Source organism: Mercenaria mercenaria, chromosome 18 (genome assembly GCF_021730395.1).
Source record: "Mercenaria mercenaria strain notata chromosome 18, MADL_Memer_1, whole genome shotgun sequence".
NCBI classification, from domain to species: Eukaryota; Metazoa; Mollusca; class Bivalvia; order Venerida; family Veneridae; genus Mercenaria; species Mercenaria mercenaria.
The window spans coordinates 59258822-59271515 of NC_069378.1; the positions used below are offsets into that span (position 1 = coordinate 59258822).

General features: G+C 33.4%; 1 protein-coding gene across 1 annotated transcript; it reads left to right on the forward strand.

Annotated features, from left to right (window-relative positions):
• Positions 1 to 249: 249 nt before the first annotated feature.
• Positions 250 to 5833, forward strand: LOC123538969 (protocadherin Fat 4-like). The gene is made up of 5 exons (XM_045323410.2): positions 250 to 313; positions 2232 to 2466; positions 3669 to 3781; positions 4926 to 4994; positions 5165 to 5833. Exons 1-5 carry the CDS (start codon positions 250 to 252, stop codon positions 5392 to 5394), a joined length of 711 nt encoding a protein of 236 aa, XP_045179345.2. The 3' UTR covers positions 5395 to 5833.
• Positions 5834 to 12694: the final 6861 nt, after the last annotated feature.

Below are 12694 nucleotides of genomic sequence, written 5' to 3' on the forward strand. Positions count from 1 at the left end.
CATTTGCTAATTAGCGTATTGATTATATTTAACTTGTTTTCTTTTCATTGCAACCGTATTTGTTGAATCTTGTGCCATATCAACCACCGGTAGACCTAGCAACAGCACTGTTGTATCAACTATTTGGATTTATTTTAAGACTGGCCATGGAAACTGCCGGTAGAGAGAGTATAAATAGGACTAAACATAAAGGAGCGGCACAACCGGAGTTTATTTCAACTAAAGGAGCTGACATATCTTTTACTCATCATGGCGGTTACTGCAAGGACATTAATCAGTCTTCTTTTATATCTTGCGGCGTTTTATGCTACAGGTTAGTGATTTTAGATATAAAAAGATGATCTTACTTGAGCGTTCTTTTTTTTCAAACTGAATATATTAACGATTATCTGCTCTGCTCTTTAGCATTTTATTCAACGAGTTTAATAAATGCAGTATTAGAAGACATCAATGCAAGAGTTTTATAACAACATATTAGCTTTTTCTTTACCTATTATCAGCAGCCATATCGACCAACGTCTTTTACATTACGCCAAAACTACACAGATGTATTACGGCGTAATTCCACCCCCGTATCGTCAAACATGTAGTTTTTATGTTTTATTAGCAATGTAAAGTTATGTCCGGAAATTTTTCATATATTTTCAGCATATAGGTATATTACATCCAAATGGTAAAACAGATGTTTTCGACATAGGATAAAATAGTAAATTGTACTCGTAACGAACATGGTTATACCGGATGTTTGGTTAAAGAAAAATTTTCAAATGAGCTGATTTTTGCCCCTCTTTGTTCTGTGTAAAAAAAAAATGGTTATGTGAACACAGGTATAGCAAATTATGGGATAAGAGGGAATACGTTTCATGAACCAAATACATCATGGTATATGGCGAACCCCAAAAATTCAGAAGCAAAAGCTCATTTTAGGATTTTACGTAAACATTGTGTTTCAAACGGATCAAAGTTCTATTTATGTTAGAATTTATTTGGTATATTTGTTGCTAAAACCTAGGTGTACTTTTATGCTTTAAAAAGATGTTGGTACAGACAGCATATGATGGAGAATATTACTGGCACACAATTTTTGTTAATTATAACAAAACTTTTGAAAATAGCACAATTATTTCAGACTTGTTACGCCTGCGGTGGATTATATCTCGAAAAACTGTCCCTTTCAGATGCTTCGCCCTGAAGCATACGTTATGTATCAATGTGCATTTTATCAAGTATAATTAAATTTCCACACATTTAATGCTTGTTTCGATTAAATGGACCGCATTAAAGTCCGTCAGTATAGACGGTGTATGATTTTAATACTTCACCTGAATGTTTTGTACTATTACTAGACTGTAACGATATGATTTTTGTTGCTGAATTTTCATTGTTAAGATTGCTTTTGCTATATATGTTAAACTACGATACAAATGTTTTGCCTTTTCATAAAGAATAAATATTTTACATCTGTCAGTGGGAAGAAAAGCAAACTGTACCAAAGACTAAAACCGTGATGTATGGCAATTGGAGCCTGCAAGTTTTTGAACTCCCTTCCCATCAAGAGTAGCGATGCTTTCAAAAGTCTACCAAAATCCCGTTTCTTTCTTCATCATTTCGCAAACTGACCAGTACATCTATTCATTATGAAAGCGTAGAACAGTATTTCATCCTTAAATCTATTTACGTTACAATATGTGTAGATCTATATGTCTGTCTTGTTTGGTTATGTATGTATAACTTTATAATCATGATTTGTTAATTTAAAGAGGCAATGTTTTTGTTTCTCGTGAATTCTAATTGTTTTGTACTTTTGAAATCTGTTCTGTAAAAAGAGTGCTAAATGTGATATAATGATGACGATGATAAAAATAATGATAATAATAATAATAGTAGTAATAATAATAATAATAATAATAATAATAAAGAGAAATACCATTTATTGCAAGCAGCTTTTCACCGAGGGAATTGACAATACATGAACCGCTAAAATGTCGGCAACTGGAACAAACTGCATTATTTTAGTAAATTATTACATGTCGCAATATCATATTATATCAATTAATGTTATAGCTTGTTTAATAAATAACTTCAGACCCAATCTTTAAAACAAACTTGGTCAAAGCACACGTTACATAAACATATATTTTCTGTATAAAAAGTGACTTAAAAAGTTGACCTGACGTTTGCATGAGTGTAGGAAAAACCATTTACAATGAATCTTGTTATATATTCATAAGATGCTACAATAACCTGGAGTACCCCATCGGGTGGAGACGGTACTGCAAACGTAGACGAAAACGCAGCTGTTGGAGACGCAGTTGAAACTATAGCCGCCACTTCCGATGATAATCTGGGAGCAATTACACTACTGACTACAGGCACTCCATTTACATTGGCAGTTGGCGGAGCATTGACAGTTGCCTCTGCTACCCTCGACTTCGAAACAACCCCAACCTACACATTAAGCATTAAGTAAGTAGATATATAACTAGAAGGATAATAGCTTTTCGCTCTAGTCTAAACTTTAACCGTGAAAATGATTTTGCTACTGTAACATTTATTACATTAACAATATAGTTTTATTTATTTAACCTTTACAAAAATAGCCTGTACCGTATGCCGACCGTTAAAAGACGCCCCGCGTATGCTGTTAATTTGTATGATTGTAAATCATCTACCAGTATATTTTCTTGACACAGCTTCTGTTTGCATGCGCTGACTTTGTCAAAAGTTTCCTATAATTCTTATCTTACCATTCATGTTTGTTTAAGTAATACCAACAATTTGACAAAAGTTGATAACAGACTTGTTATGATGCTTGTTATATTCCGATCTCTTCGGAACGCTCAGTACAACATTTGTTGTGCTTTACTTATGTGTCGTGTTGGGCGACCTGTGGTTTTTCCACTTTTTTCTATTTTCAATTGATTATTTTTATTCGAAACCATCAAAACTGGCATCAAAAGTTGTAATGAAGTAGCATATTATCAAGCATATACGCTCGAAATGGTAAGAAAATATATGGACCATGGCAGAAAACTGTATTAATCATGACAAAATGTTGCGATAACTAATACATTCGCAAAGAACATTCGTTTATCTTCCAAACCTGAAATTTGAAGAAAATGTTTTGCCTGTTTTAAAGTCACAATACTTTTAGGTCAATAACCAAACACGTTTTAGATATGATATCAACAGCAGTTTTGCGTCGTAGTGCATGTCATGTTTATTTCATATACGGGAAGAATAATGTATATAATTTACTAATATGACATTACCGATTAAATATTTGGAAACTGTTTGAAGACATTTCACTGTAAGATAATTTTTCCGTGTATTTTTTGTTTTTATCCAGGGTTGTTTGGCTTGGAAACATTAATATGCAATGGTGCATGGATGTTTAGGTTGTCATCACCATAGAAATAATTTATACTTGTTCACCATAGAAATAATTTATACTTGTTAAACATCTTAGAATTTGCTTTGTCCTAGATATAAACAAAATTATAATATACAAGTAGCTAGTTTCTGCGTGAACACCTGAAAAACGATGATTTTCCAGTTCATCTATTATGCAACAATTATGTAACGTCACTAATACAGGTTTGCTCATGGAATGCCCCGTATCATATAATTATGTAAGTTCTCCATTGCATAAATTGTTATTTTTGTAGAGGTGTCGACGATTCAACTTCTGCAACAGCGACACTTACTGTACACGTCAATGATGCTCCAACGTTTAGTTCATCTACCTTCAGTACTTGCGCGACTGACGGATCTGTAGCAGGTTGGTAGACTTTAAGTACATGATAAAATGTTGAAACATTTTAGTCCGTTGTTAATCGACCTTTGGTCATACATTTGTTGATGCGAAATGAAATAAATTACCAGGTTTCTACGATACTTATTCTATATTGTTTCCTAGTATAAAATGAAAATTCAGAAATAAGTATTTTCTGCATATTATATTAATACCTACTAGCATGTTGATATTTGTCGAAATTATTGAGAACTTTATTAACAAACGAAAAGTTGTAAATACATCATATTTTCCATACACGGTGTGTAATTTAAAGTAGTTTTTTATCTTTACATCCATAATACGAATGAAGATACATATGTATATCTATGATAGAATGTAGATAATGCATACACACGCACCTGTATAACATGTATAATTCTACGCACATTTTCATTATCTTGATTGCAATAACCGTATAGTATAACGCTTAAATATTGCATTTTCGAACTATACACCTATTTATTAGTTTAAAGCTAGTTTCCGCGCAACATGTATTGAAATATCTATTTCTACATGTACCTTCAGTAATGTCACAAGTACCATTTTTCTCCAATATTAACATTTAAATCTTCTTAAAGTAATCTATATGAATGAATGTTAAGGAACACCAGTCTGACCTTAGACTAATAAAAATTATCGTGCAGAATATTGTCACCTCTAGAATGCCTTTTCTGTCGACTTGTGTATTTTTCCACTTTACAAATTATAAGTAAATAAGTGATGATTTGAAAACAATCTATAAGGAAATGAAGGCAGCCAATCAAAATAATAGCAGTCTTGATTTGATTTAGTCTATTGATGAGAGGTAATGAAATGTGAAAAACATTTTATGTCCCTATTTCTTCAGCGATAAGATTCGAGGCATCTTGTTTAATAGAATTTAAATAATCATGCAATGTTTTTATGCTGCAACACTATGGTGCTATTTATAACCTAACATAATTATTAACATGGGCGAATCATCAACATACGACAATCCTTTCCTAATTCTTTAATGATTTGAATCAAAAGAATAGACCTAGACACTGATCATTTGTGTATGATTCGTATGGCATTTTTCTTAAAGCAAATTTTTATTTCCTATCTTATAAACAAAGTTTGTACAAATGTTACTTTTTACAAATTTTAGGTACGACAGTCTACACTCTATCTGCAACCGATGGGAACTCCGGAGACACACTTACTTACTCCATTACAGGTAAGCTGAAATTCGAGGTATTTAGACCGTGAAATAGATAGTCAGATAACGGAAATGTTATTTGTATATACTATACGGGTCGATTGATGTACAACGCAAGCTCGTGGTTTGAATTTATACTTTGCGTGTGTAACGACTGAATGATCTAGCATTATTTTGGTACTCTTCAGGTGGGAACACAGGCACCGACTTTGCTATTTCTTCAGATAAGATTGTTACAGCAAATGCACTTGCCATGGCAAGAACTGCAAGCTACGACCTGATAGTGCAAGTCAGTGATACCTCCTTGACTGCAAGTGCAACCGTTACTGTATCAGTTTCTGCGAGCTGCAACAGTGCAACGGCTCTTGTCTTCAGCCTGTTGACCATCCTCACAGCTCTTGTTGTCGCTCTGAATTAAATCTTCCTGAAATACTTTAGGTAGACCACAAGTAGATAATAAATAAATAAATAAATAAATATTGGGTACCTTTTCGTTGAAACTGTCAAAGAAAAGAGAACATTACAAAAGTGACAAAATGATATCGTAAATACTTGATTCAAGATTACCAACAACTAGATAGTTTAAACGGTTACCTTGATTTAACCGTAGAAATATATTCAATAGTTTTAAAGTTTGATACAGTTTGCTTAATGTAAAAGCATAATGAACTGCGTGATGTTTATATATCAGTACTCCAGGTGAGAGGACCTTTCGACACGGGACATTTAACGCACACTTTATATGACCGCTTACCCTATTTGTACTAAAGGCAAAAAGAGCGGTAAATGTCAAAAATCAGTAAATGCACATATATGTAATCACATATTATTGCCTTCTAAAATAAAAAAATAAACAATCCGAAAGTTCTTTATATAATGGTGACATTGTCCTAAGATAAAATTAAGTATTTAACTAAAACAGCTCTATAGTGCTTAACACGTGTCCACGTCAATAACTAAAGTATGCAAAAATTAATGCCCTGTGGTTAGGTCTACTCCCTTTAGTATTAGGTGTTGTTTGTGGTTGTTTCTCAAATTTATATATTCAAGAAACGATTTCATTAATGAGATACCAGCGTATCGATGCTGAAGTCGTTTCATAGTTAAAGTGAGCTTCTTTTGTACAGTTAAAACTATTTCTAGCATATATGTTTTCCTTAATATTTCTTTTAAAATGATACTCCATTTAATTCAAAAACATTATTTTGCTACTTACTGTTGATTAAAACTTAAACTTAGATATTAAATGTAAGAAGTTTACAAGCAATTTAAAAGGGACGACCTTACTAAAATCCAGGTTCTGTGGGGGCAAGTCATGAGATTTTGCTTTCGTTTTATTTACAAAGGACACAATTTTACATTCGTAGATGAAACTAGACACAATTGCTTGTTAACGTTAATGCATGAGTTTATATCTTATATATTGATTTACACTTTTCAAAGATTTCTTGATTTTCTTATGGTCATTCCTTCAATTATGAAACAGCCATTGGTTTTGTTTATATGGCTATTGTCAATAATAATTTGATTATCCAAATAAAGGTGTTATGATATATGTTAAATGTACTTTATACACTACTTTTTATCTTTGTGTGGGTATCTTTGTGTGCAATAAAGCATCTCATAAAACAACAAGCTTTAGTCATGTCTGAATAGCGGTTACGCCCTCTTAATTAGATTTGCTGTTTCACGACTGTTACCCTTAACCTTAATATATCCGTTATTTATATTACTTGCTATATATAATCATATGATAGAGGGAAATGCATGCAAATCTAGTTTGAATTCTGAGATTTCCTTGGCCTTTTACTGCTGGAACCTAGACTGGCTATTTCAATCCCCGTCCTTTGTTTCAAATATTAAAAGTATTCTTTAACATTAGGCATGGCGTGTATAATTTGGTGTTTCACCTTAATTTACTTTTACTTACACCAAACATGATACTCATATCGATCAAGAGAACATTTTCTCGATGTAGTCTAAAACTCCCTAATTTGCGATCACTCGCACGGACGTTCTTAAACATTCTACTGCTTCATGTAAGGTGCAATGAAGGGACGTTTTCAACTTTCTATACTTCGCAACAAGGTATGGGTAATTTTTAACAAGAATGTTGTGTTAAAATTGTTGGTTATTTGACGGGAGATTCGCTTATCTGTAGTTAATAAATTAATAAATGAGAAATCAGTTAGTTCTGTTAACAGTGTCCGACAACATTATTCAAATTAAATGGCACTCACGTATAAGGAATGTTAATTGATAGGTTTACAAATAATGTTGAATAACAATTACAGCGAGAAACTTCGCCTTTTTGAACTAAGACAACGCTACAGTCTGTAAAGGTATTTTTAATAAATATTTATCCGTATCAGAAATATCGAAAGCTTGCTTAAGTTAAAAGTCAGTAATATTATGTTCGAATTCCCTTTAATAAGCCTAAAGTTAGTTCACGAAACGGACTTTAGAGACTAAATCGTCAGACAGAGCTCGTTAAAACAGATCTTTAATCGACCAAAGTCATAGTGTTCGTTTAGGACTAGTCTCTGGTCTAATTGTGGTAACTGAACTGTCCATTAATATTTTTTTTCATTAAATGCACAAACACATTGGCCGCACTTCAAGGAGAACATAGATTTATTTTTCAATCAAACTAGCACCTTCTTTTTATTGATATAGAATGGGCATAAGTAAAGGAAGACTTAATACCATTTATGGTTTCCATTTTTTATCTTTCCTGACAATGAAATATTTGTGAAAATCTAGATTGAAATTATGTGTCTGTATCCGATTTTCTCCCACTCCCATCCCTGATACAGCAGAACGTTACGCCAGACTTTTAACTCTTGTCTGTAGTGTATCGAGTTATTCATAAAACACTATAATAATTTTCTACCGTAATGCATATCATGTACAAGACGATTCTATCAAAAGTTATATTTATCAATTTCTTTTCAATAAATAAAAGAACACAGGCGACTAGTAGAAATGTGCCTTCTTTTTTCTCTATGTATTATCTGTTGCAATAACTTCAGTATGCAAGCATATGTCGTAGCGGATGATTTTTATGTTTACATCTGAATTCAACAGAAAGTATATATCTATTGACCTGTCCCACTTTCGCATTTATCTGTATTAGGAGAAGAAAGGGGTGTTCAGAGGACAATGTTATAGTTTTCCCACAAGCGGCGGATAGGTAATATGTTACAGTATATCCTATATAATTGTCAATGCGCAATCTTGCCAAAACAGAGGCTCATTAATTCTACAACACCAATTATATAATTGATAATTGTTACTAATACTATTAGGAAATATATTTATATGGATAAACAGTTAAGCAATAATCGGCGCATATTTTCAAAATAAGAACTACTTTATGTGTATAATATATTGTGTGTTTATTTCGTCGTCACCAGTCTATGCAAAGTATATTTGGCGGACCATATATGCTCTTCGGTATGCATAGTCACGCCCTATAAACAACTGTACTGTCCTCTTCATGTTGCGACCGATCAAAACAAAAAACAGACAGGTCGGAGGAATGAAATCCTCTTAAAATTAATTATTTTGCTTTACACGGTATGTGTATTTACGTTTAACGATAAGGCTATGAATATGTGTATATGGTGATATAATAGATGAAACAGACAAGTAATGTTTACAGAATGCTGACAAAATGTTGACTGATCACACTCATTGCGTGAAAATTCACTCGACCAAGTCACGAAACAGATGAATTATACGTCAATTTGATTTGCAATCCAGTAGTCCATGTTATTTTCTGAAATAAGCATGCATACTTCATAAATTTATTTAAATAAGATGTTGCATATCCGTTGCGTTTTTGAAAGAAATTACTTTTTATCTAGTAGGTAAAAGGCATTCACTGTATGCCGACTTGCCAATTTTGATATATGATCAGATCTCGTATTTGCGACCGACACTGTATTCCATTTTGCGACTACAGTAGGCGATCTATGTTCTTTAAGGGCGTAAATAAAATAAAATAAAAATTACATACTACCAGATTGTCTCTATTGATCACTCGTAATGTATATAATGTAATTTAATGTCGAACCCCTCGTGCTATGCATATACTAATCCATTGGGGGAGAGGTCTGTGACTCGCTATCCCAGCTAATTATTATAATAAATTGAATGCTTCAGAATGGTAAACATACAAGTATTCCGTGTTGGTTTTACAGAGATATATTAACATAAAATACTGAATAAGAAACTAAAAGTATACACAGGGTCCCTGCTACCTGCTATGTCATGCAGGAAATTAACCGTCTGTCGATTCCCTATTTAAGTAACGCGAAGAATGTTACCTGACGACTTCAAAATGTCGATGAGATGAGACAGGAGGGGATTATAGGTTGCCCTTGTCCGTCCTTCCGTGTCCGTCTACAACAAAATGATCCTCCCATTTTTTTTTAAAATCTATTGCACCCACAAGTACCCTGCGGCTTGACACAGCGCTGTCGTATTTACTACCTGTCGTATGTTTGAAATAATTTACAATTGACAGCGATAACGCTTGCACACGCCGGGAATCTGTCCTTGCGTATTTAGTCGTTTTCATTGCTAAGCCTGGCTTAATCCTCTTCCGTTGGGTTAAAAACGGCGTCGTTTGTTTTAATATCATCGACAAATTCAGAATATTTTAAAGAAACATTTAAATGTTATTTGGTAAGTATAAATGTATATTAAGTAATAATGGTCAAATCCCGGCGGGTAGTCAACACGACAGCTGTATGTACAGGCGCAGCTAGGGTTCCTGTGATTGTACCTACCTTGATACTTCACACGCACATAGACGGCAATATGTAATAAACTAAACTATATTATTTTTTGGATGGGATTTAAGATGGCCTACTAGCAGCTATTTTGGATAAAAATGTGTTCCTGTGATTTATTGAAAACTATTGAACCTTCCTCTTAAACTTCACGCACACGCACACGCACACACACAACACAACACAACACACGCACGCACGTACACACGCATGCACACACAGAGGTGTTTACTGTGTGACGCTGTCAAATCATCCCATTTACTGCTTATATTTTGACAGCTTATTAATTGCAGTTCGCGATGATATATCGGTTTCAATGTGCTGAAATTATAACAAGTACAGTCTTGTGGAAATGGCAATACACTTGAATTTTTAAGAAATGCTATATAATAGTAAGATGGCAAAATATATTACTACTTCCACATAATTTATGTCACGCAATTTTGTTAACTTCAAAGATATCAAGATCCAGAAAACTGATTTATCTGTAAACTTCATCGACAAAATAATCGAATTTGGCTGCCTCTTCTTGAAATAATCACCTTCTTTGTATATTGTCATCAATAAGGCAATAATTTTATATAGTTTTCATAAAATATAGTTCTTGAAATATTTGATGCATATAATAAACATATAAGCTGAACTTCACATTTAAAACAACTGGAAATAAATTATTATGTCAAGTTGCAAATAGGATGTTGATAGAAAGTCTCACTTTTTACAGTTTCATTGCGAATCTGATACTATTCTCGAATTTCCTCGAGTATCTGTGCAAAGTACAACATTTTACATTGATTGTCAACTAAATGTGCATGTTAGCAGGGACAAGTAAAATAGACAGAAAAATACATTTTAATTTCAGTCATAATTCATTCCAAACCCAATAACAAAGCCGTATTAGGACGTAGTTTTCTTTGGCAATCAAACACCTAAGTAATTTACAATAAGCACGTATCTAATTCCAAAAGGATATTTAAACCATAAATAAGCAAAAGTAAATACAACACATATTTCATGTTATTCGTGAATAAATAAACTGTCGAGCATGATATATATACTCGCTTTAGATGCTAGGGTATGTGTGCACTGTTGTGTGCTTTATCACGATCCGATTGTCGACCTTTGTGAAAAGATTTTTCTCGTTTTGTTTGAAAAAATTTCAAAAGCGTAAACCTATTTGAAATATACTGTGTACATGATAAGCAGGTAAAACGTTACCTTGCCTGCTTGGTCTCTAAATGAAAATAAATATTCAATGAAATAAATGTATGCGAGCGCGTGTGGATGTGCGTTCGGATTAAACGTGTTTTCAACATTATTTTTGGTCACATAAACGACGGTGTCTACTTAAAGCTCTATAGTGACACGTGACATGATAACTAACCCAATCGCCTTATACTGACACGAGGTTGACCAATTCTAGAACTATCCTCTTAATGCTGAGTGTCAAGCGATGAAGATGCATGTACCAGTCTTTGGTATGACGCGGTCGGGGATCGAACACACGGCCTCCCGCACTCAAAGTTGGCGCTTTACAACTAGGCTAGCAAGACGGTGAAAAAGAGACTATTTACAAGAATGACGACGATGTTAACTTAACTAAGGCTTTGGGTAGTGTTGCCACAAATCAGTACAGATCTACATATCGATGTCAACGATTTGAAGCGGGGAGTAATCTGTGCGAGTTTAAGAGAGATCAATCAAGAAATAAGTTTTAAGGAAGGAGTAAACATTATGATAGATAGACTAAAACACAATATGGCCGTATATCATATGGTTCTGGAGGGAGATGGTGGTTGTGGAATTGGACTTGGGCTGGATTGAGGGGAGGAAATAAAAATACTGCTAAAAAGAAAATTCTTTCTGAAAATCGTACTCAATTGAATAAAAACTATTTCTGGTTTACGTCCGGCGAGACTATCCTTATCTATTTTTGATTGATCTATCAACAAAAAATGCTGAAACCAGCATATTATTTGTAAATCAAGAAAGCCATGATCACGTGACAAAAACAGATGAAGTATACAAAACTGTTCGTCAAACAATGGATCCCTTCTTTTGTGTCAGCTATATCTTTCAGATCTACTCCAAAAATGTCGTATTTGAAATTAAAAGCGCCCGAAGTAGTTTCTTTCTACAATAAACGAGAAATAGAACTTGCAAGAAAATGGTCGTATTTTGTTACACAAAAGAGAACAGTTGTCACCAAAACGTATTCTCTACCTGGTAGACTTTAATTAATTGCTCCTGAAATTCACATATGTTAATGTAACAAGCATTATTACCTTTTATCTTAGATCAGTACAAGCTTTACGGAGATTTCTTTGCAATGATATTAATAGTGAAAAACGCTAAAGCGAACAAAATATTTTCGATTTGTTAAGTATACGCAGTCAGTTATAACACAAAAATGTACATAACGAAATTTCAACAGACCCATTTCATAAATTAATATTTTTCCAGTTTCTTATTGACAAGTTCACTCAAGTACATTCTTTAAGGATCTGTTCAAGTTTGCTCATGTATCTATGCATTGTTGCCATAAATTATATACCATTATAAGCAGCAGCATGACTCAAACAATTCATGTTTTGAAAAGCAGAAACAATACGGATAAGGACTTTTTCTATGCTTTGTAGATATCTTAGGTACTAGAGTACACAGCAACGCTAGCATTAAGTAGAAATCAGAGGGAATATATAACTTGTGTATAAATAACATGTAGCGGGGATTTCAAGTACGCTCAACAAAATTCCTAATCGGTCAGTTTATATTTGTATTACCATTTTGTTAACAATGCATATCTTTACGCGAAATTTCAAATGCCGACTTTTGAATCGGTAATGTAGCTAATTATTAATTTATTTTTAGCGACGCATGGCCAAAATAACCGCAATAGGCGTTCTGACTAATATTGCA

Bases quoted from the DNA above. Each gene is read 5' to 3' on its own strand.
- LOC123538969 (XM_045323410.2), top strand. From the start codon at position 250: ATGGCGGTTACTGCAAGGACATTAATCAGTCTTCTTTTATATCTTGCG. The intron at 314-2,231 runs GTTAGTGATTTT...TATATTCATAAG, and splicing joins TGCGGCGTTTTATGCTACAG to ATGCTACAATAACCTGGAGT. The intron at 3,782-4,925 runs GTTGGTAGACTT...TACAAATTTTAG, and splicing joins GACTGACGGATCTGTAGCAG to GTACGACAGTCTACACTCTA.